General features: G+C 44.1%; 1 protein-coding gene across 1 annotated transcript in view; it reads left to right on the forward strand.

The window, feature by feature from the left end:
• Positions 1-3,829, forward strand: part of LOC125486606 (keratin, type I cytoskeletal 19-like) — a 13,170-nt gene extending 9,341 nt beyond the window's left edge. Inside the window, exons 4-8 of the mRNA XM_048614794.1 lie at positions 346-507; positions 1,281-1,406; positions 1,492-1,709; positions 2,307-2,374; positions 3,580-3,829. Of these exons, the coding sequence (XP_048470751.1) occupies positions 346-507; positions 1,281-1,406; positions 1,492-1,709; positions 2,307-2,374; positions 3,580-3,674 (669 nt within the window). The 3' untranslated portion in view covers positions 3,675-3,829. The remainder of the gene's footprint in view (positions 1-345; positions 508-1,280; positions 1,407-1,491; positions 1,710-2,306; positions 2,375-3,579) is intronic.
• Positions 3,830-15,508: the final 11,679 nt, after the last annotated feature.

Consider the following 15,508-nt stretch of genomic DNA (forward strand, 5'->3'; position numbering starts at 1 on the left):
CCCCCTTGACCTGTCCGTCCTCCCTGGACTGACCTATCCCCTTCCTAACTCCCTACCTACACTCACCTTTCCTGGCCCCATCCCCGCCTCTTCGACCTGTTTGTTTCCTCTCCACCTATCCTCTCCTCTATCCCTCTTCTATCCGCCTCCCACTCTCTCCCTATTTATTTCAAAACCCCCTTCCCCTCCCCCTTTTCTGATGAAGGGTCTAGGCCCGAAACGTCAGCCTCTCTGCTCCTATGATGCTGCTTGGCCTGCTGTGTTCATCCAGCCCTGCACCTTGTTGTCTCGGATTCTCCAGCATCTGCAGTTCCTACTATCACTAACTGAATGATGTCTCTTTAGGAACTTAAGGGCCTTCGTGGTCAGCTCTCTGGTAACATCACTGTGGATGTCACAGCTGAACAAGGCCCAGATGTGACGAAGGCTCTGGCCGAGTTCAGGGAAGAGTACGAAAATATAGCAGCTAAGAACAGACGTGAAGCCGAGGAATGGTACACTCAACAGGTAACTGGGTGGTTTGTGGGGTTATGATTATTTCAGTGTGATTATATTGAACTGCCACAGCATTCAATACGAGGCACCAGCCGCAGTGATAGCATTCTCCAGGCTGTGAATCTGCAGATTGCATTATTCATCCCATTCCAGAATTGTGCACCCATCTGTGCCCCGTCTGTACACCCACATCAACCTCTGACATCCCAGTTCTTCCTTGTGACCTGGCAATATTTCTCACTGAAAGAAAGCATGTTCCTCACTGCTATAGAGTGCCTTTTATAGGGCTTTGTAATTATTCTAATGGGCTAGCTCCCATTTCTGGGTGTGAAGGCATTGTCCCCTACCCTGGTCTGGAGACCATCTAGCATATCTTCTTGTATGGGAAGTTGCCAGTTGATCACCTCTGCTCTCAGCTCTGTGGCTGTTTCAAACATCTCCCTGTGAAATTCTCCAATTCTCCAGCTCCCTCAAAGGGTAAGATGCAAGAAAATAACTTCGGCATCAGATTATAAACAATAAACTGGTTGTCATGGTGCAAATCTCTCAATATCCCAGGATAATGTGACATCTGGAGACTAGATGGATGACTGAACCAGTAATCCAGAACCCCAAGCTAATGTTCTGGGAACATGGGATAAATCCCATTAGCACAACCTTGCATCCCAAAATTAGAAATAACGACTGTTAACCCTTGATTGTGTGAACAGCGTATAATGGCAGATTAGCGGTATTGATTTAGACAGAGAACTGCTGGTTAAATGCTTGTTTTAATTTTTTTTCAGTGTGTAACTATGCAGCAGGAACACTCTCTCGGTGCTGAAGCCTGTCAAGCAGAGAAGGCACAACTCACCCAACTGAGGCAGAATTTACAAGGCATGGATATGGAGTATCAGTCCCTGCTTAGCATAGTGAGTACCGCAGACAAGAATAACAATTTGGCACACACTGAGCTATTGGAAGTCTAGGATTGACGTATCATTGTTTGTCGTGCAGATTGCATCTCTGGAGGCAAATCTTAGAGACGTTGAGCTTCGTTATGCTGGTCAGAGAGACGAGCTTCAGATAACCATTAGCAGGATGGAGGCAGAACTAATGGAAATCCGACGCAAAATAGAAGAGAATGTGAAAGCCTATGCCACACTGATGGATAGTAAATGTTTGCTGGAGAGGGAAATTACCACCTACCGGCAACTATTGCAGGGGGGCTCGAGGTAAGAAAGTAATGAAACAAAACATGACAGCAAACTAAACATGACATCAATTTCAGAATTACGGCAGCCTGGGCAGTTGCTTGGGGTGATTATGGCAAATTTTGTGCTCATTACTTAGGAATGTTGGTGTGACATTTGGAACACCTTTTCATTTCAGTGTCTGGGCTAATCCTTAAAATTTTAGCATAGCGCGGGAGTAACCTGAATACATTGTAGAGCTTGTGTTGTCTTAGTTAAATTCCAGTGGGTCAGATTTTATCTTAGTATTGGATTTTCACTTTGCCGTGTCATTTAAGCTGCTTAATTGAAATTATTGAATAACTGAGGTGTCAGCCTTGGCTTTCAATGATCCAAAGGGGCTGTAACCAATGATCTAATGATCCAGACTTAATAAGTAAAAAAAATCAATTTTCAAACTTCTGTATGTCTTAATGAGATACAACGCATCAGCTAGCTATAAAATGCTTTAGAACACTTCCAAGTTAATGAAAGGCACTATATAAATGTAGCTTCTTTCTTTACACTCAGACCCAATCATTGTGGTATTCCTGTTGAAGGCATTTAGAATTTTTACTATTTTCTTTTTATTTTCACTAGCCAAGTATCAAATTTACAAACAACAGGTCAAAACAAGACAGTTGTGATCAGAAATGAAGTGAGATCTGGTGAGTTTGACTATTTTCAATCTTGTTATCAACATGACTCCATTATAACCTAAAACAAAGAAGGATGTGTAAAGTTCAAGCCTGCAGTTATGACAATGAGTGCTAGATGATCAGAGGTTGTTCCACTAGCTGGGGGTCACAGGCTCAGGACTATTTAGGACTGGGATGAAAAATGTCTTCACTCAAAGGGTTGTGAACCTTTGAAACTCTCTATCTCATCAGTGGAAGCTCAGCACCAAATTTATTCAGGATTGAGATTGCTACATTTTGGGGGCATGGAGGGATATGGGGATTGGGTGGGAAAGTGAGGTTGAAACCTGATGAGGTTGAAGGAGACATTTCCTGTTTATTACCTTCTTAGCCTCTGACTGACAGAGCCAGCATTGTCCAGAGCCCTCATTTGTAATTTGACCCCTTGGTGTGCTTCTGTGGCTTTCACAATAAGAAAGCCTGATCCCAACTGAGCAAGAGAGGAAAATCATGAAAGATATCCAGTGAGATCTGTCTGATGCCCAGGCAAGTATTGAACGCCTATGAAAATGCCCTCATGATTGAGGAGCTGAATCGTCTCTCGTGTCTAAATGCATAAAAATAGTCACTGTCAGGTCATGCCAGGCAGCCTTAAGAAAGGAGGGTAGGGCTGAAACAAGGCCTGGAGCGAGTGCTCAATTGAACTCCATATTTTTCCTGGCAGGATTTAAGAGACAATATAAACAGTGTAGAATATCATGTCTCCTTGTAGTACAGCCTGCCTAATACATGTATAAGCATGAACTACAGAAGCAGTAAATACAAATGCAAGGGTGGCACTGATTAGGAGGCCAGTAGAATGAGAGAGAGCAGTGTGCAGGCAGGACAGAATTATCAGATGACCAATGAAGGTCTAGAGTAGGGACCCAGTGAGATTGCTTTTGATGGCAGGAAGTGGGGTAGGGGTCGGGTGGGGGGTGGGGAGTGGTGGGTTGGTGTGCGGGTTGGAAGGTAGAGTGCTGAAGATAGATGTGACCCCTTTGAGGGGCTGGGGTGGAGGGGAGAGCAGAGAGATTGGGAACCAGAGGTCATGTGATGGAAGTCCGGGAATTTGTTGCTAACTCTGACTAGTGATCAAAATTATACTGGCATTAATTGGTGGTGGGTAACATCAAATTTACGAAAAGATCAATTAATCATCCAACTAATCCATCGATTAATACTTTCTTTTAAAGAGCCTGTTGTCTCAAAGACAGTGAAGAGAGTGGTGGAGGAATCAGTTAATGGTGTTGTGGTATCCTCATCTGTCGAGAATATCAGCATCAAGTAATAGCAAGTTAACCATTTTGAACTTTCGTCTGCATTTTCCAAAGTATACTTCTTTTCTATTAGAAGGAAGAAACCAAATCTTAATAAACGTAACATTTTAATGCCTTTCCATCTTCCTGTATTTCTGAGGATTCAATAAAGTCCTGTGGAAACGGTTGTCTTGATGTTGTAGTGTTTGTAGCTCCATCTGGAGCTGAGTCTTTCTTATCATCATCTCTGCAAACTACAAGCAGCTCCAATGGGCAAGGGCCAGTCTTACATGAAACAACATGAGTGAACCCTCAGTGGGATCCCACAGTCGGAAACCATGTAACTTAGAGATGGGGTTACAAAGCAGGACACTTGCTCTGTCACAAATGAATTGAGGGTTTGTAATGCTTACAGCTTACAATAATGTGTTTGGATCTTTTGCCTTAAAATAATCCTTAAGAGGACAACAGTGCTAAACAAAGTTTGACACCAAGCCAAATATCCAGGCAGGTGAAAGAACACTTTGATCAAAGAGTTAGGTCCTAAGGAGTGTCCTTAACTGCAGAGCTCCAGTGGCAGATTTCCAGATTTGACAACCTCTTCAACCAAAGGCACAGCCACTAAAGTTGGAGTGATTCCAATTAGCACTGCTCAAGAGAATTGGAGGAGCATAGATGGCTGATGCTCAAGGATTGGAATGGGTTAGAGATTGGGGGTGGGTTGGGAGGGAAACAATGATGATGCCTTTAATGTCAAGGCCTATATTGGTGAATGAGCACAGCAGGTGATAGGGGACAGGACTTACTGCGTGTTAAGATATGAGATCATCAAAAACTCTGAAGCCCAAGGTAACAGAGTAGAAGATGAGAGACCAGCCAGGACTGAACTAAAATGGTAGGGTCTAGAGGTCACACAGGCAGGGCTGACGTTCTCAGCAATGCAAGAGCTGACACAGGGCCAGAGTTAGACAATGTGACAAGGGTGGAAGTAGGTGACTGTAGTGATGTCATGGATATGTGAAAGCTTGTCCTGGGGGTTAAATATCACACAAATCCGTTCTGAGAAAGGGTCACCGGACCCGAAACATTAACTCTGTTTTCTCCTTCACAGATGCTGCCAGACCTGCTGAGCTTTTCCAGCAACTTTGTTTTTGTTCACACAAATCTGGTTCTGTTTTAGATAGTTCCCCCAGGGATGTCTGGTGTAAGTGATGAGGAAATAGAGATTGTGTCAAAGATGTAACCAACAGCCTTGTTTGCTATAATTTGTTCTCATCCAGATTGAGATGTTGGGTATAGCAGATACTTCCGGCCCACTGGTTAGTGGAGCAAAGTGTACAAAATAGGAGCAGAAGTAGGCCTTTGGCCCCTCGAGCCTACTTTGCCATTCTGTAAGATTGTGGCAGACCTGTTTGTGTCTCTAATTCAACGTTTCCGTCTACCTCCTTTGACTGCACTGCCTAAAAAAGTAAACCATCAACACTCACTGTGAGCAGACAGTGGAGCAGTTGGGGACATGCAGAATTACATAGCCACAGAGTGAACTGAATAGTTGGAAAAATGTTTTGAAATATTTCAGTCAAAAAATAATCAAATGAAAACTGAACTCTTCATCGTTAGTTTATGAAGCTTTTTCACCATATCTTTGCTTATTAACTCCTGGGTGTGTCTGGTTGTGAAATGAGGTCTGTACTGTCATGTTGGTGACATTAGGAGCATTTTATAGGACATTCTTGTAGTGCAGAGGTAGAGCCCCTACCCCTAGACCAGGAGGCCCAAGTTCAAGTCCCACCTGCTCCAGAGATATGCAATGACAACATCTTTGAATAAGTTGGTTAGAAAAGTAGGTTTTTTTTTTAAAAAGGAGCATTTTACATTGATTGTGGGAGAAGTGGAATTTTTTTGATAAGGATTAAATCAAGTTCTCATGGTGCGATAAAATGCCTGATTTCATATGGAACTTGTTGCGTGGGGTCTTCAACAAACCACAGAAGGCAGGAGCTGCCTTTGTCAGACAGGATTTATAGCACTGTCTGTGGATTCACACAATCCGACTGCTCCCCGTCACATCACAGACAAAATTTCAGCTGCTCCCACCAGTTTGCACATTGTTTCTCCCCTCCTTGCAATGAACCCTGCCCCCAAACCCCAAGACACAATCACTTGCTCCCTCCTGCAATTCGTTACTAAGGACCGTCTCCAAGAGTTCCCAAACTGTGGCCTCCTTCTGCCAACGCCATCACCTGCTCCACACACACAGCTCTCTCAAAGCCATTCAGCACACTGCATTTCAGCTGGCCTGGGTTTTCCCCTCATACCCTCCCATTCCTCCCTCCTCCACACCTTCTCCTCCTTCTCTTTCTCTCAGACCTCCCCTCCTTCTCTCCCTCAAACCTTCCCCTGCTTCCCTCCCTCTCACACATTTCCCTCCTTCTCACCTTCTTCCACGCCCTTGCTTTCACCTTCCTCCGCTCCAACCCTTTCACCTTCTCCCACTCTCTCCCTCACATCTCCCCCTCCCTTTCCTCATCTGTTAATACCATTACTAGTTCAAGTCCACTTTCTTATTATTTATTCACAGGATGTGGGCATCATTGGCTGGGCCCAGTATTTATTCCCCACCCTTAATTGCCCAGTGGGCTATTGTGTTAGCCAAATTGCTGTGGGTCTGGAGTCACATGTAGGCCAGACCAGGTAAGGATGGCAGTTTCCTTCCGTAAAGGACATTAGTGAACTAGATGGGTTTTTCCAACAATTGTCAATGGTTTTGTGGTCATCGTTAGATTCTTAATTCCAGATATTTATTGAACTAAAATTCCAACTTCAGCCATAGTGAGATTTGATCCTGTGTCTCCAGAAGATTTTCTTTAATTACAGTTATCATCAAGATAGTTCTGAAGAAGAGTCATACCGCACTCGAAGCATTAACTCTGTTTATCTCCCCTCAAATATTGTCAGACCTGCTGAGTTCCTCTGTGTTTCTTTCAGATTTCCAGCATCCACAGTATTTTTGCTTTATTTCACAATTAATATTGCTTGGAGGTATTAACACATTTGAAGTTGGAAGATCAGCAATCCAAGCCAGAAAATTTGCTCCTACAATGAGTCAATTAAGTTTGTGTGAATTCAATTCCTAATGTAACAGCTTGAAGTATGAAAAGGAAATGGAAGTTCAGGAAAGAGAATCAGAATTTTAATACTTGAACAAAGAACAAAGAACAATACAGCACAGGAACAGGCCCTTATGCCCTCCAAGCTTGCGCTGTCACATTTTGCCCTTCCATACTAAAACTGCCTTTATTTACAGATCCGTATCCCTCTATTTCCTTCCTATTCACGTATTCATCCAGGTGCTTCTTGAATGCTGCTATTGTGTCTGCTCCCACCAACTCCTCTGGCAATGTGTTCTAGGCACTCACCACCCTTTGAATGAAAAATGTGCCTCAAACATCTCTTTTAAACTCTCCCCCCCTTGCACTTTGAAGCTGTGTCCCTGAGTAATTGATCCCTCCACCCTGGGAAAAAGCCTCATACTTTCCACTCTATCCATCCCATTCACAATCTTATAAACTTCTATCAGGTTGCTGCCTCAACCTCCTGCATTCCAGTGAAAACAAACCCAGTCTATCCAACCTTTCTTCATAGCTAAAAGCTCCCATACCAGGCAACGTCCTGGTAAACATTTTCTGTACCCTCTCCAAAACATCCACATCCTTCTGGTAGTGTGGTAACCAGAACTGTAACCAATATTCCAAATGTGACCTAACTAAAGTTCTATAAAGCAGCAGCATAACTTGTCTATCCATATACTCAATGCCCCTTCCAGTGAAGGCAAGCATGCCATAGGCCTTTTTTACTGCCTTATCTACCTGCACTGCCACCTTCAGTGATCTGTGGACCTGCACACCTAGGTCCCTCTGCACATCAATACTCCTAAGGGTTCTGCTATTCATTGTATAATTTCCACCTGTACTTGACCTTCCAAAATGCATCACCTCACATTTGTCTGGATTAAACTCCATCCGCCATTTTTCTGCCCATGCCTCTAATTGACTTGTATCCTGCTGTAACCTCTGACAGTCCTCACTATTCATAACTCCACCAATCTTTGTATCGTCTGCAAATGTACTAATTAGACCAGCTACGTTTTCCTCCAAATCATTTATGTAAACCACGAACAGCAGAGGTCTGAGCACTGATCCCTGTGGAACACCACTAGTCACAGCCCTCCATTCCGAAAAGTATCCTTCCACTGCTACCCTCTGTCTCCTATGACTAAACCAGTTTTGTATCCATCTTGCCAGCTCACCCCGATACCATGTGGCATCACCTTTTGTACCAGTCTGTCATGAGGGACCTTGTCAAAGACTTTACTGAAGTCTACGTAGACAACATCAACCACTTTTCCCTCAGCAATCATCTTTGTCACCTCCTTAAAAAACTCGATCAAGTTAGTGAGGCACGACCTCCCCTGCAAAAAACCATGCTGTTTATCGCTAACCAGTCCATTTACATCTAAATGTGTGTAGGTCTTGGCCCTGTGAATCTTCTGCAATAATTTCCCTGACACCAACGTGAGGTTCACAGGCCTGTAATTTCCTGGATTATCCCTGTACCCTTTTAAAACAATGGGATAACACTGGCTATTCTCTAGTCCTCTGGTTCCTTAGCTGTGGCCAAAGAAGACATAAAGATGTCTGTCAATGCTCCAGCAATTTGTTCTCTTGCCTCCCTCAATATTCTGTGATTGATCCGATCAGGACCCCGGAATTATCTACCTTAATACTTTTTAAGATGCATAAACCCTCTTCCTTTTCAGTAACAACTTAGCTATAAATCCAACATTCCCTTCCCTGAGATCATCCTCCACCAATTCCTTCTCTTTGGTGAATACCAACACTAAGTATTCATTTAGGACCTCACCTACCCCATCTGGCTCCCTCCTTTGTTCTTGAGTGGGCCAACCCTTTCTCTGGCTACCCCCTTGCTTTTCCTTTATGTATAAGAAAGCCTTGGGATTCTCCTTAATCCTGTTTGCTCACAACTTTTCATGACCCCTTTCAGCATTTCTAATTCCTTGTTTAAGTTCTCTCCTACTTTCCTTATATACTTCAAGGGCTTTGTCAGTTCTCATCCTCCTTGACCTTACATATGCTTCCTTTTCCTTTTTGACCAAGGTCATAACATCCCTGGTCATCCAAGGCTGATATAACTTGCCCATACCTACCCTTCATTCTTCCAGGAATGTGCTGCTCCTGAACTCTTTATCAACTGCGGTTTGAAATACTCCCACATGTCCAATGTAGATTTACCCTCAAACAGCCACCTCCAATCAACACTCTCCACTTCCTGCCTAATATTGTTGTGGTTCGCCTTTCCCCAATTTAACACCTTCACCTGAGGACTGCTATTATCCCTATCCATGAGTATCTTCAAACTCACTGTATTATGGCCACTACTGAAATGCTCTCCCACTGAAACTTTACTCGCCTGGCCAGGCTCATTTCCCAAAACCAGGTCCAGTATAACCCCTTCCCTAGTTGTACTGATTTACATTGTGTCAAGAAACCCTCCTGAATGGTCCTTACAAATTCTGCTCCATCCAACCTCCTAGCACGTAGTGAGTCCCAGTCAGTTCAGGGCTACTTCACATCACCCACTACAACAACAACGCTGCTGTTTTTACATCTTTCTATAATCTGTCTATAGATTCTGTCCTCCATTTCCTGCTGGCTGTTGGGAAGCCTGTCGCAAACCCTCAGCAATGTGATTTCACCTTTCCTATTCCTGACTTGTACCCATTCTGCCTCGCTGCACAAGTCCTCTGATGTATCCTTCCTCAGTATAGCTGTCAGATACTACTTTACCAGTGTTGCAACTCACCCACCCCTTTTACATCCCTTTCTGAAACATCTAAATCCTAGGACATTCAGCTGCCAGTCCTGTCTGTTTTTCAGCCAAGTCTCCGTTATCGCAATAATATCATAGTTCCAAGGACTAACCAAAGATCTAAGTTCATCCACCTTGCCGATTATACTTCTCGCATTGAAACACATGCATTTCAGACCACCTCTCCTGCACTTTTCAGCAGCGTTTTCCTCCCTGTTCTTATTCTTAGTCATGTTTTCCTTGGTTTCTACCTCACTCTCAATTTCTGCATCTACTGCCCTACTCCTCTGGTTCCCGTTCCCCTGCCACACTAGTTTAAACCCTCCCCAACAACTCTATCAAGTGCACTCCCCAAGGATATCAGTCCTGGTCCCGCTCAAGTGTATCCTGTCCAGTTTGAACAGCTCCCATCTCCCCCTGAATCGGTCCCAATGTCCCACGAATCTGAACTCCTCTCCCTAACACAATCTCTTCAGTCATGTGTTCATCCTAAATGTCCTGCTGTTTCTACTCTGACCAGCTTGAGGCACTGGTAGTAATCTTGAGATAACTCCCTTTGAGGTCTTACATTTCAACTTTCTTCCTAGCTCTCTATATTCTGCTTTTAGGACCTCATCCCTTTTTTAACCTACGTCGTTAGTACCAGTGTGTCCTACATATTCACCCTCTCCCTCCAGAATGTCCTGCAGCCGCTCCAAGACATCCAGGACCCTAGCACAGGGAGGCAGCACGCCATCCTGTACTGTCTCATTCGTGGCCACAGAAACGCCTATCTACTCCCCTTACGACTGAATCCCCTAAACTATGGTGTGGAGGTGCCGGTGTTGGACTGGGGTGGACAAAGTCAGAAGTCACATGACACCAGGTTATAGTCCAACAGTTTTCCCCTTTGTCAGGTGAACTGTTCTTTAACAACAGGTTCTTCCATGGTAGGCTTCACACCCACGCTAACTACAAAGCCTACTCCCAAAACGTAAACAATCGATGTCTCAGCACCCCCTGGTTGTATTGAAGATGGTGGGAAACTCTTCAGACAGGGGTAAAAGAATGTCAGCAAATGCTGCTTGTTGGAGATAGTCATTGCCATGGCACACCACATTTCAGCCCAAACTGATGATTCCATATTGTCCAGGGCCTGTTCGATTTGGACATGAGCTGTTTCAGTGTCTGAGGAGTTGTGATTGTTGCTGAACACTGTGCAATCATCAGCGAACATGCCCCCTTCTGACCTTATGATGGAGGGAAGGCCATTGGTGAAGCAACTGAAGATGGTTGGGCTGAGGATACTACCCTGAGAAAACCCTGCAAGATGTCCTGGAGCTGAGATGATTGACCTCCATCAACCACAACCATCTTCCTATGTGCTAGGTGTGACTCCAACCTGCAGAGAGCTTGCCCTCTGAGTACCAGTGACTCCAGTTTAGTTTGGGCTCCTTGTGCCACACTTGGTTAAATCCTGCCTTGATGAAAAGGGTGGGTATATATTTCAGGAACACGGAATCAGGAGTAAGCTATAAGACCAGTGAGGTGATCTTGCTAATTTAGATTAAGGCTGATCATCTCCTCAATGCTACGTTCCTGCATTACCTCCATATCACTTTCTATCATTAATAATTTTATCTGGTTAAGTTAAGACCATAAGACCATAAGACATAAGAGCAGAAATTAGGCCATTCGGCCCATTGAGTGTGCTCCACCCTTCAATCATGACTGATAAATTCCTTAACCCCATTCTCCTGCTTTCTCCCTGTAACCCTTGATCCCCTTGATAATCACGAACCTATCTATCTCAGTCTTAAATGTACTCAATGACCTGGCCTCCACAGCCTTCTGTGGCAGTGAATTCCATAGATTCACCACTCTCTGGCTGAAGAAGTTTCTCCTTATCTCCATTCTAAAAGGTCTTCCCTTCCCTTCCCTTGACTACAGAGACAAATGTGAATGATTATTGACTTGGGCACGCCTGGACTCCCTGCTATAGGAAAGATTTTGTGAAATTCGAAGGGGTTCAGAAAAGATCTACAAGGATGTTGCCAGGGTTGGAGGGTTTGAGTTATAAGGAGATGCCGAATAGGCTGGGGCTACTTTCCCTGAAGCATCAGAGGCTGAGGGGTGACTTTGCAAAAGTTGATAAAATCATAAGGGACATGGATAGGGTAAATAGCCAAGGTCTTTTCCTTGGGGTGAGGGAGTCCAAAACTAAAGGGCGTAGGTTTAAAGTGAGAGGGGAAAGATTTTAAAGGGACTTGAGGGGCAACTTTTTCATACAGAGGGTGGGTGCGTGTATGGAATGAGCTGCCAGAGGAAGTGATGGAGGCTGTTACAATTACAGCATTTAAAAGGCATCTGGATGGGTATATGAATAGGAAGGGTTTAGAGGGATATGGGCCGAATGCTGGCAAATGGAACTAGATTTATATAGGATATCTGGTCAGCATGAATGAGTTAGACTGAAAGGTCTGTTTCTGTGCTGTACAGTTCTATAACTGTATGCGCCAGAACATCTGAGCAACAAATTCCAAAACATTACTCTTCTATCCTTTTGTCTTCAAGAAAAACTCCTTGGTCAATGTGTTTTTTCTTCAGGGACCACAGTCTAAGGATATGGGATAACGCATTTAGGACTGAGATGAGGAGAAATGTCTTCATCCAAAGAGTGATGATCCTGTGGAATTCTCTGCCACAGAATGCATTTGAGGCCAAAACATTGATTATTTTCATTAGGAGTTAGATATAGTTCTTAGAGCTAAAGGGATTAAATGTATTTGGAGAAAGTGGGAACAGGGCTCTGGGTTGGATGATGAGGAGTCAACGCTCCTGAAGGGAGTGGCTGAGAAACCTCTTGCCTCTCAGGACGAGAAATATGTAGGGAATTTGGCTCCTTGTCCTAACCAGAGCTGGGAATGTACCTGAACATTTTATATTTGTAAAATGGAAAAGAATCTGGCAGAGTCATAAACTATTGATGAATTCTAATTATGCTAAGTCTACAGATATGATGTAGAGTGCTGCTGGGCTTCAGAACAGAATGCGTGTAAACTTGAAATTGTCTGATGCTGACACACATGACTGATTTTGAACCAGGATATATTGTGAACATTTCACTTAGGCATGTGGCTTTGATAAGAGTTAAAAAAAAACTGCCAGATATGGTGATGTTATCTGCATTTGATCAAACCAGATCACCCGTTAGCAATCTCTGTACCTACACCCTTCCATCCCTGGGTGTTGTCCCATGACTCACCAAATTCTGTGGTTTGTCCAACAGCCCCGGTGAGATTTTTATTGGAAACAAATTTAAAGCATGTACTATGACCTAATTCGATAAAACAGTGAAACAACATTTTTGGAGAAGGTAGAACCCAAAATTAATCCAAAGGAAACAACCAGTTCACAAATATCTTGCAAAAAACAATTTTTCCATCGGTAGCATCTTCACTCAGATTCCTTTTAAACTGAAAACAGGGAGAATAGAAAAATAAAACCTGCAACAGGTGCCTCTCATGATTCAAAAGAAATTTAATATTGTGTCACGTGTGGGAAATTCAAACAGGACACCAAATTTTAAAGATAAAAATTTAATAAAAGTAAAACACAGTGGATGCTGGAAATCAGAAATAAAAACAGAAAGCGCTGGAGAAACTTAGCAGATCTGGCATTACCTGTAGAAAGAGAAACTAACATTTGAGAACCATAACCCTCATGCAGGTAAATTTAAGGAGCTGCTTAAAAGGAGGGACAAGTAGCGAGGCAGTGAGGCAAAGGGAGGGAATTCCAGAGCTTCGGAACAGAGAATGTATACTGGCTGAAAAATGACTCCCTTATCACAGTATCAGGTCAATAGAGCAAATCAGTTGTGTCACTCCATGACCTTCTGGTTAAGAGGTGAGAGCATTACCCATTGAATCATGGCTAAAAATATTCGCCTGGTCATAAACCACTTGGAATTGGTGGTTGCCAGCTGATGGTGTCTGGGTCAGACTTGGCCACAATGACCACAAGAACAAGATGCCAAGCCTCAACAGTCTAGCCCACATCATACTAATAACACTCACTTGGGCTTGGCCAGTTTGATCATTCCTGCCACATCTGTCTCACTGGGCGATAAGAAAAGTAACAGAAGCCCGAGACTATTAAGCGAGCTATTCTCTCTAGATGCACCAGTAAGGATGTTGTAGGAAGCTGCTTACTGGCCAGGGAGATTTAAGCACTCATGGCTGAGGGTGGTTATAACTCCTGCTGCCAAAGACGGTAGAAGTGGACCTGGGGGTGGGACTGATTCTTTTGGCTTATGCTGGTGATGTGTCCTGTGTGTTCACTGAGCCGGCTGACCTGTGGAGGATGTACCAATGCCTAGAAATACACTTTGTGGTGGTTCCACGAGGATCCACTGGGGGAAATGTTCAGGATTTCTGGTTGGTGAGTGTGGGATGGATTCCCTACTAGAGGGGGATCTCAGACCTTTCATCTGGAGCAATACTATCTCCTCGAGCTGAAGGTCTAACTAAGCCTGACCAGCGAACTGGAGGCCATTCAGACAGAATCAGATAGGTTTAAAGGTGTAATCAGAGGCCATTCAGCCCATTGTGCCTGCACTGGCTCATTATAAATAGGCATCATTACAGAGTGCCAATTTCCTCTTTTCTCCCAGTACCCATGTCCAAAGTCTCCACTCATCTCGGGCCATGGGCTACTCTGCTCCATATAATATCCTACAGAGGTCTCATACTGGCTTTTTAAAACATTTGTTCACAGAAAGAGGACATTATGGTCTATTCCAGAATTTATTAGCCAGCCTCAATTGCCTAAAGGACAGTTAACCCTATTGCAGTGGGGCTGAAATCATATGCATGCCAAGGATGGCAGGTTTCCCTCCCTAAAACACATTAGAGAACCAGATGGGTCTTTAGGACAATTGACAGTGGTTATAAGATCTCTATCAGACTATGTTTTTATTCCTGTTTTTTAATATAGAATTTATATTTCACTAAGTGCTATGGTGGGATTGGAACCTGTTTCCCCAGAACATTAACCTAGGGCTTGCAGGGTCACCAGTCTAGTGACATTACCACTATGCCAGAGGTCCTGATAGTCCTTCCCCTTCCCAACTGAGTTGCTCACATACAAACTGATCACTGCCATGTTGTGATATGGTTGGTCACTTTGATCCCTCTCCTAGAATTTGTCACAAAGATACTGAGGATGCTCACAGGGTCCTTTGGGAACAGGTAGTAACTTGCTGCTGAGGTTCTAACACTCCTGCTGAGGCAGGACAGTCAGTTACTGAAATGCCTCTGCATCCAAACAGGTCCTCCCATCTTAGACCCTGTGGTGACACCTTCCCATCTTAGACTCTGTGGTGACACCTTCCCATCTTAGACTCTGTGGTGACACCATCCCATCTTAGACCCTGTGGTGACACCTTCCCATCTTAGACCCTGTGGTGACACCTTCCCATCTTAGACCCTGTGGTGACACCTTGACATTGAGCCCCCTCCTTGATGTGAGCCCTGGCCAAATGTTTCTCCCACCAGGTGCATGGTTCTCAATTAAGTCATACAGCTCCTGTTTGTACATCGATCTGATCTTTGTAACTCATTGTAGCAGTTGCCTGCCTTTTCCTGGGACCTGACCCAGGGTTTGGTCGTGGTTATTCTACTCCAGAACTCTCCACTGCCAGCAGTGATGATTGTTGTTAATGCTCAGGAATTAGCATCTCCACCAGTTCTCAATGTCTGGTGGAGGGGACATGGAGGGCGAGGGTAAAGGATGGTGCTGGATTGTGGCAGAGTGAGCTGGATGATGCCACAGCTACTTGCCAAGTGGGCATTTGTTAATGCCCAGTTTGTGACAAAATCTGTCAAGAGCCTGAGACCAGAGGCATTCAACCTGAGAGCACTCATGGTGTCTTGGTGATGTAAGTGGGTGGTGGGCTTCCATCTGGATTAACCCATACTTGGATGGAAGTTGACATTGG

This window comes from Rhincodon typus, chromosome 30 (assembly GCF_021869965.1).
Source record: "Rhincodon typus isolate 14 chromosome 30, sRhiTyp1.1, whole genome shotgun sequence".
Taxonomy (NCBI): Eukaryota; Metazoa; Chordata; class Chondrichthyes; order Orectolobiformes; family Rhincodontidae; genus Rhincodon; species Rhincodon typus.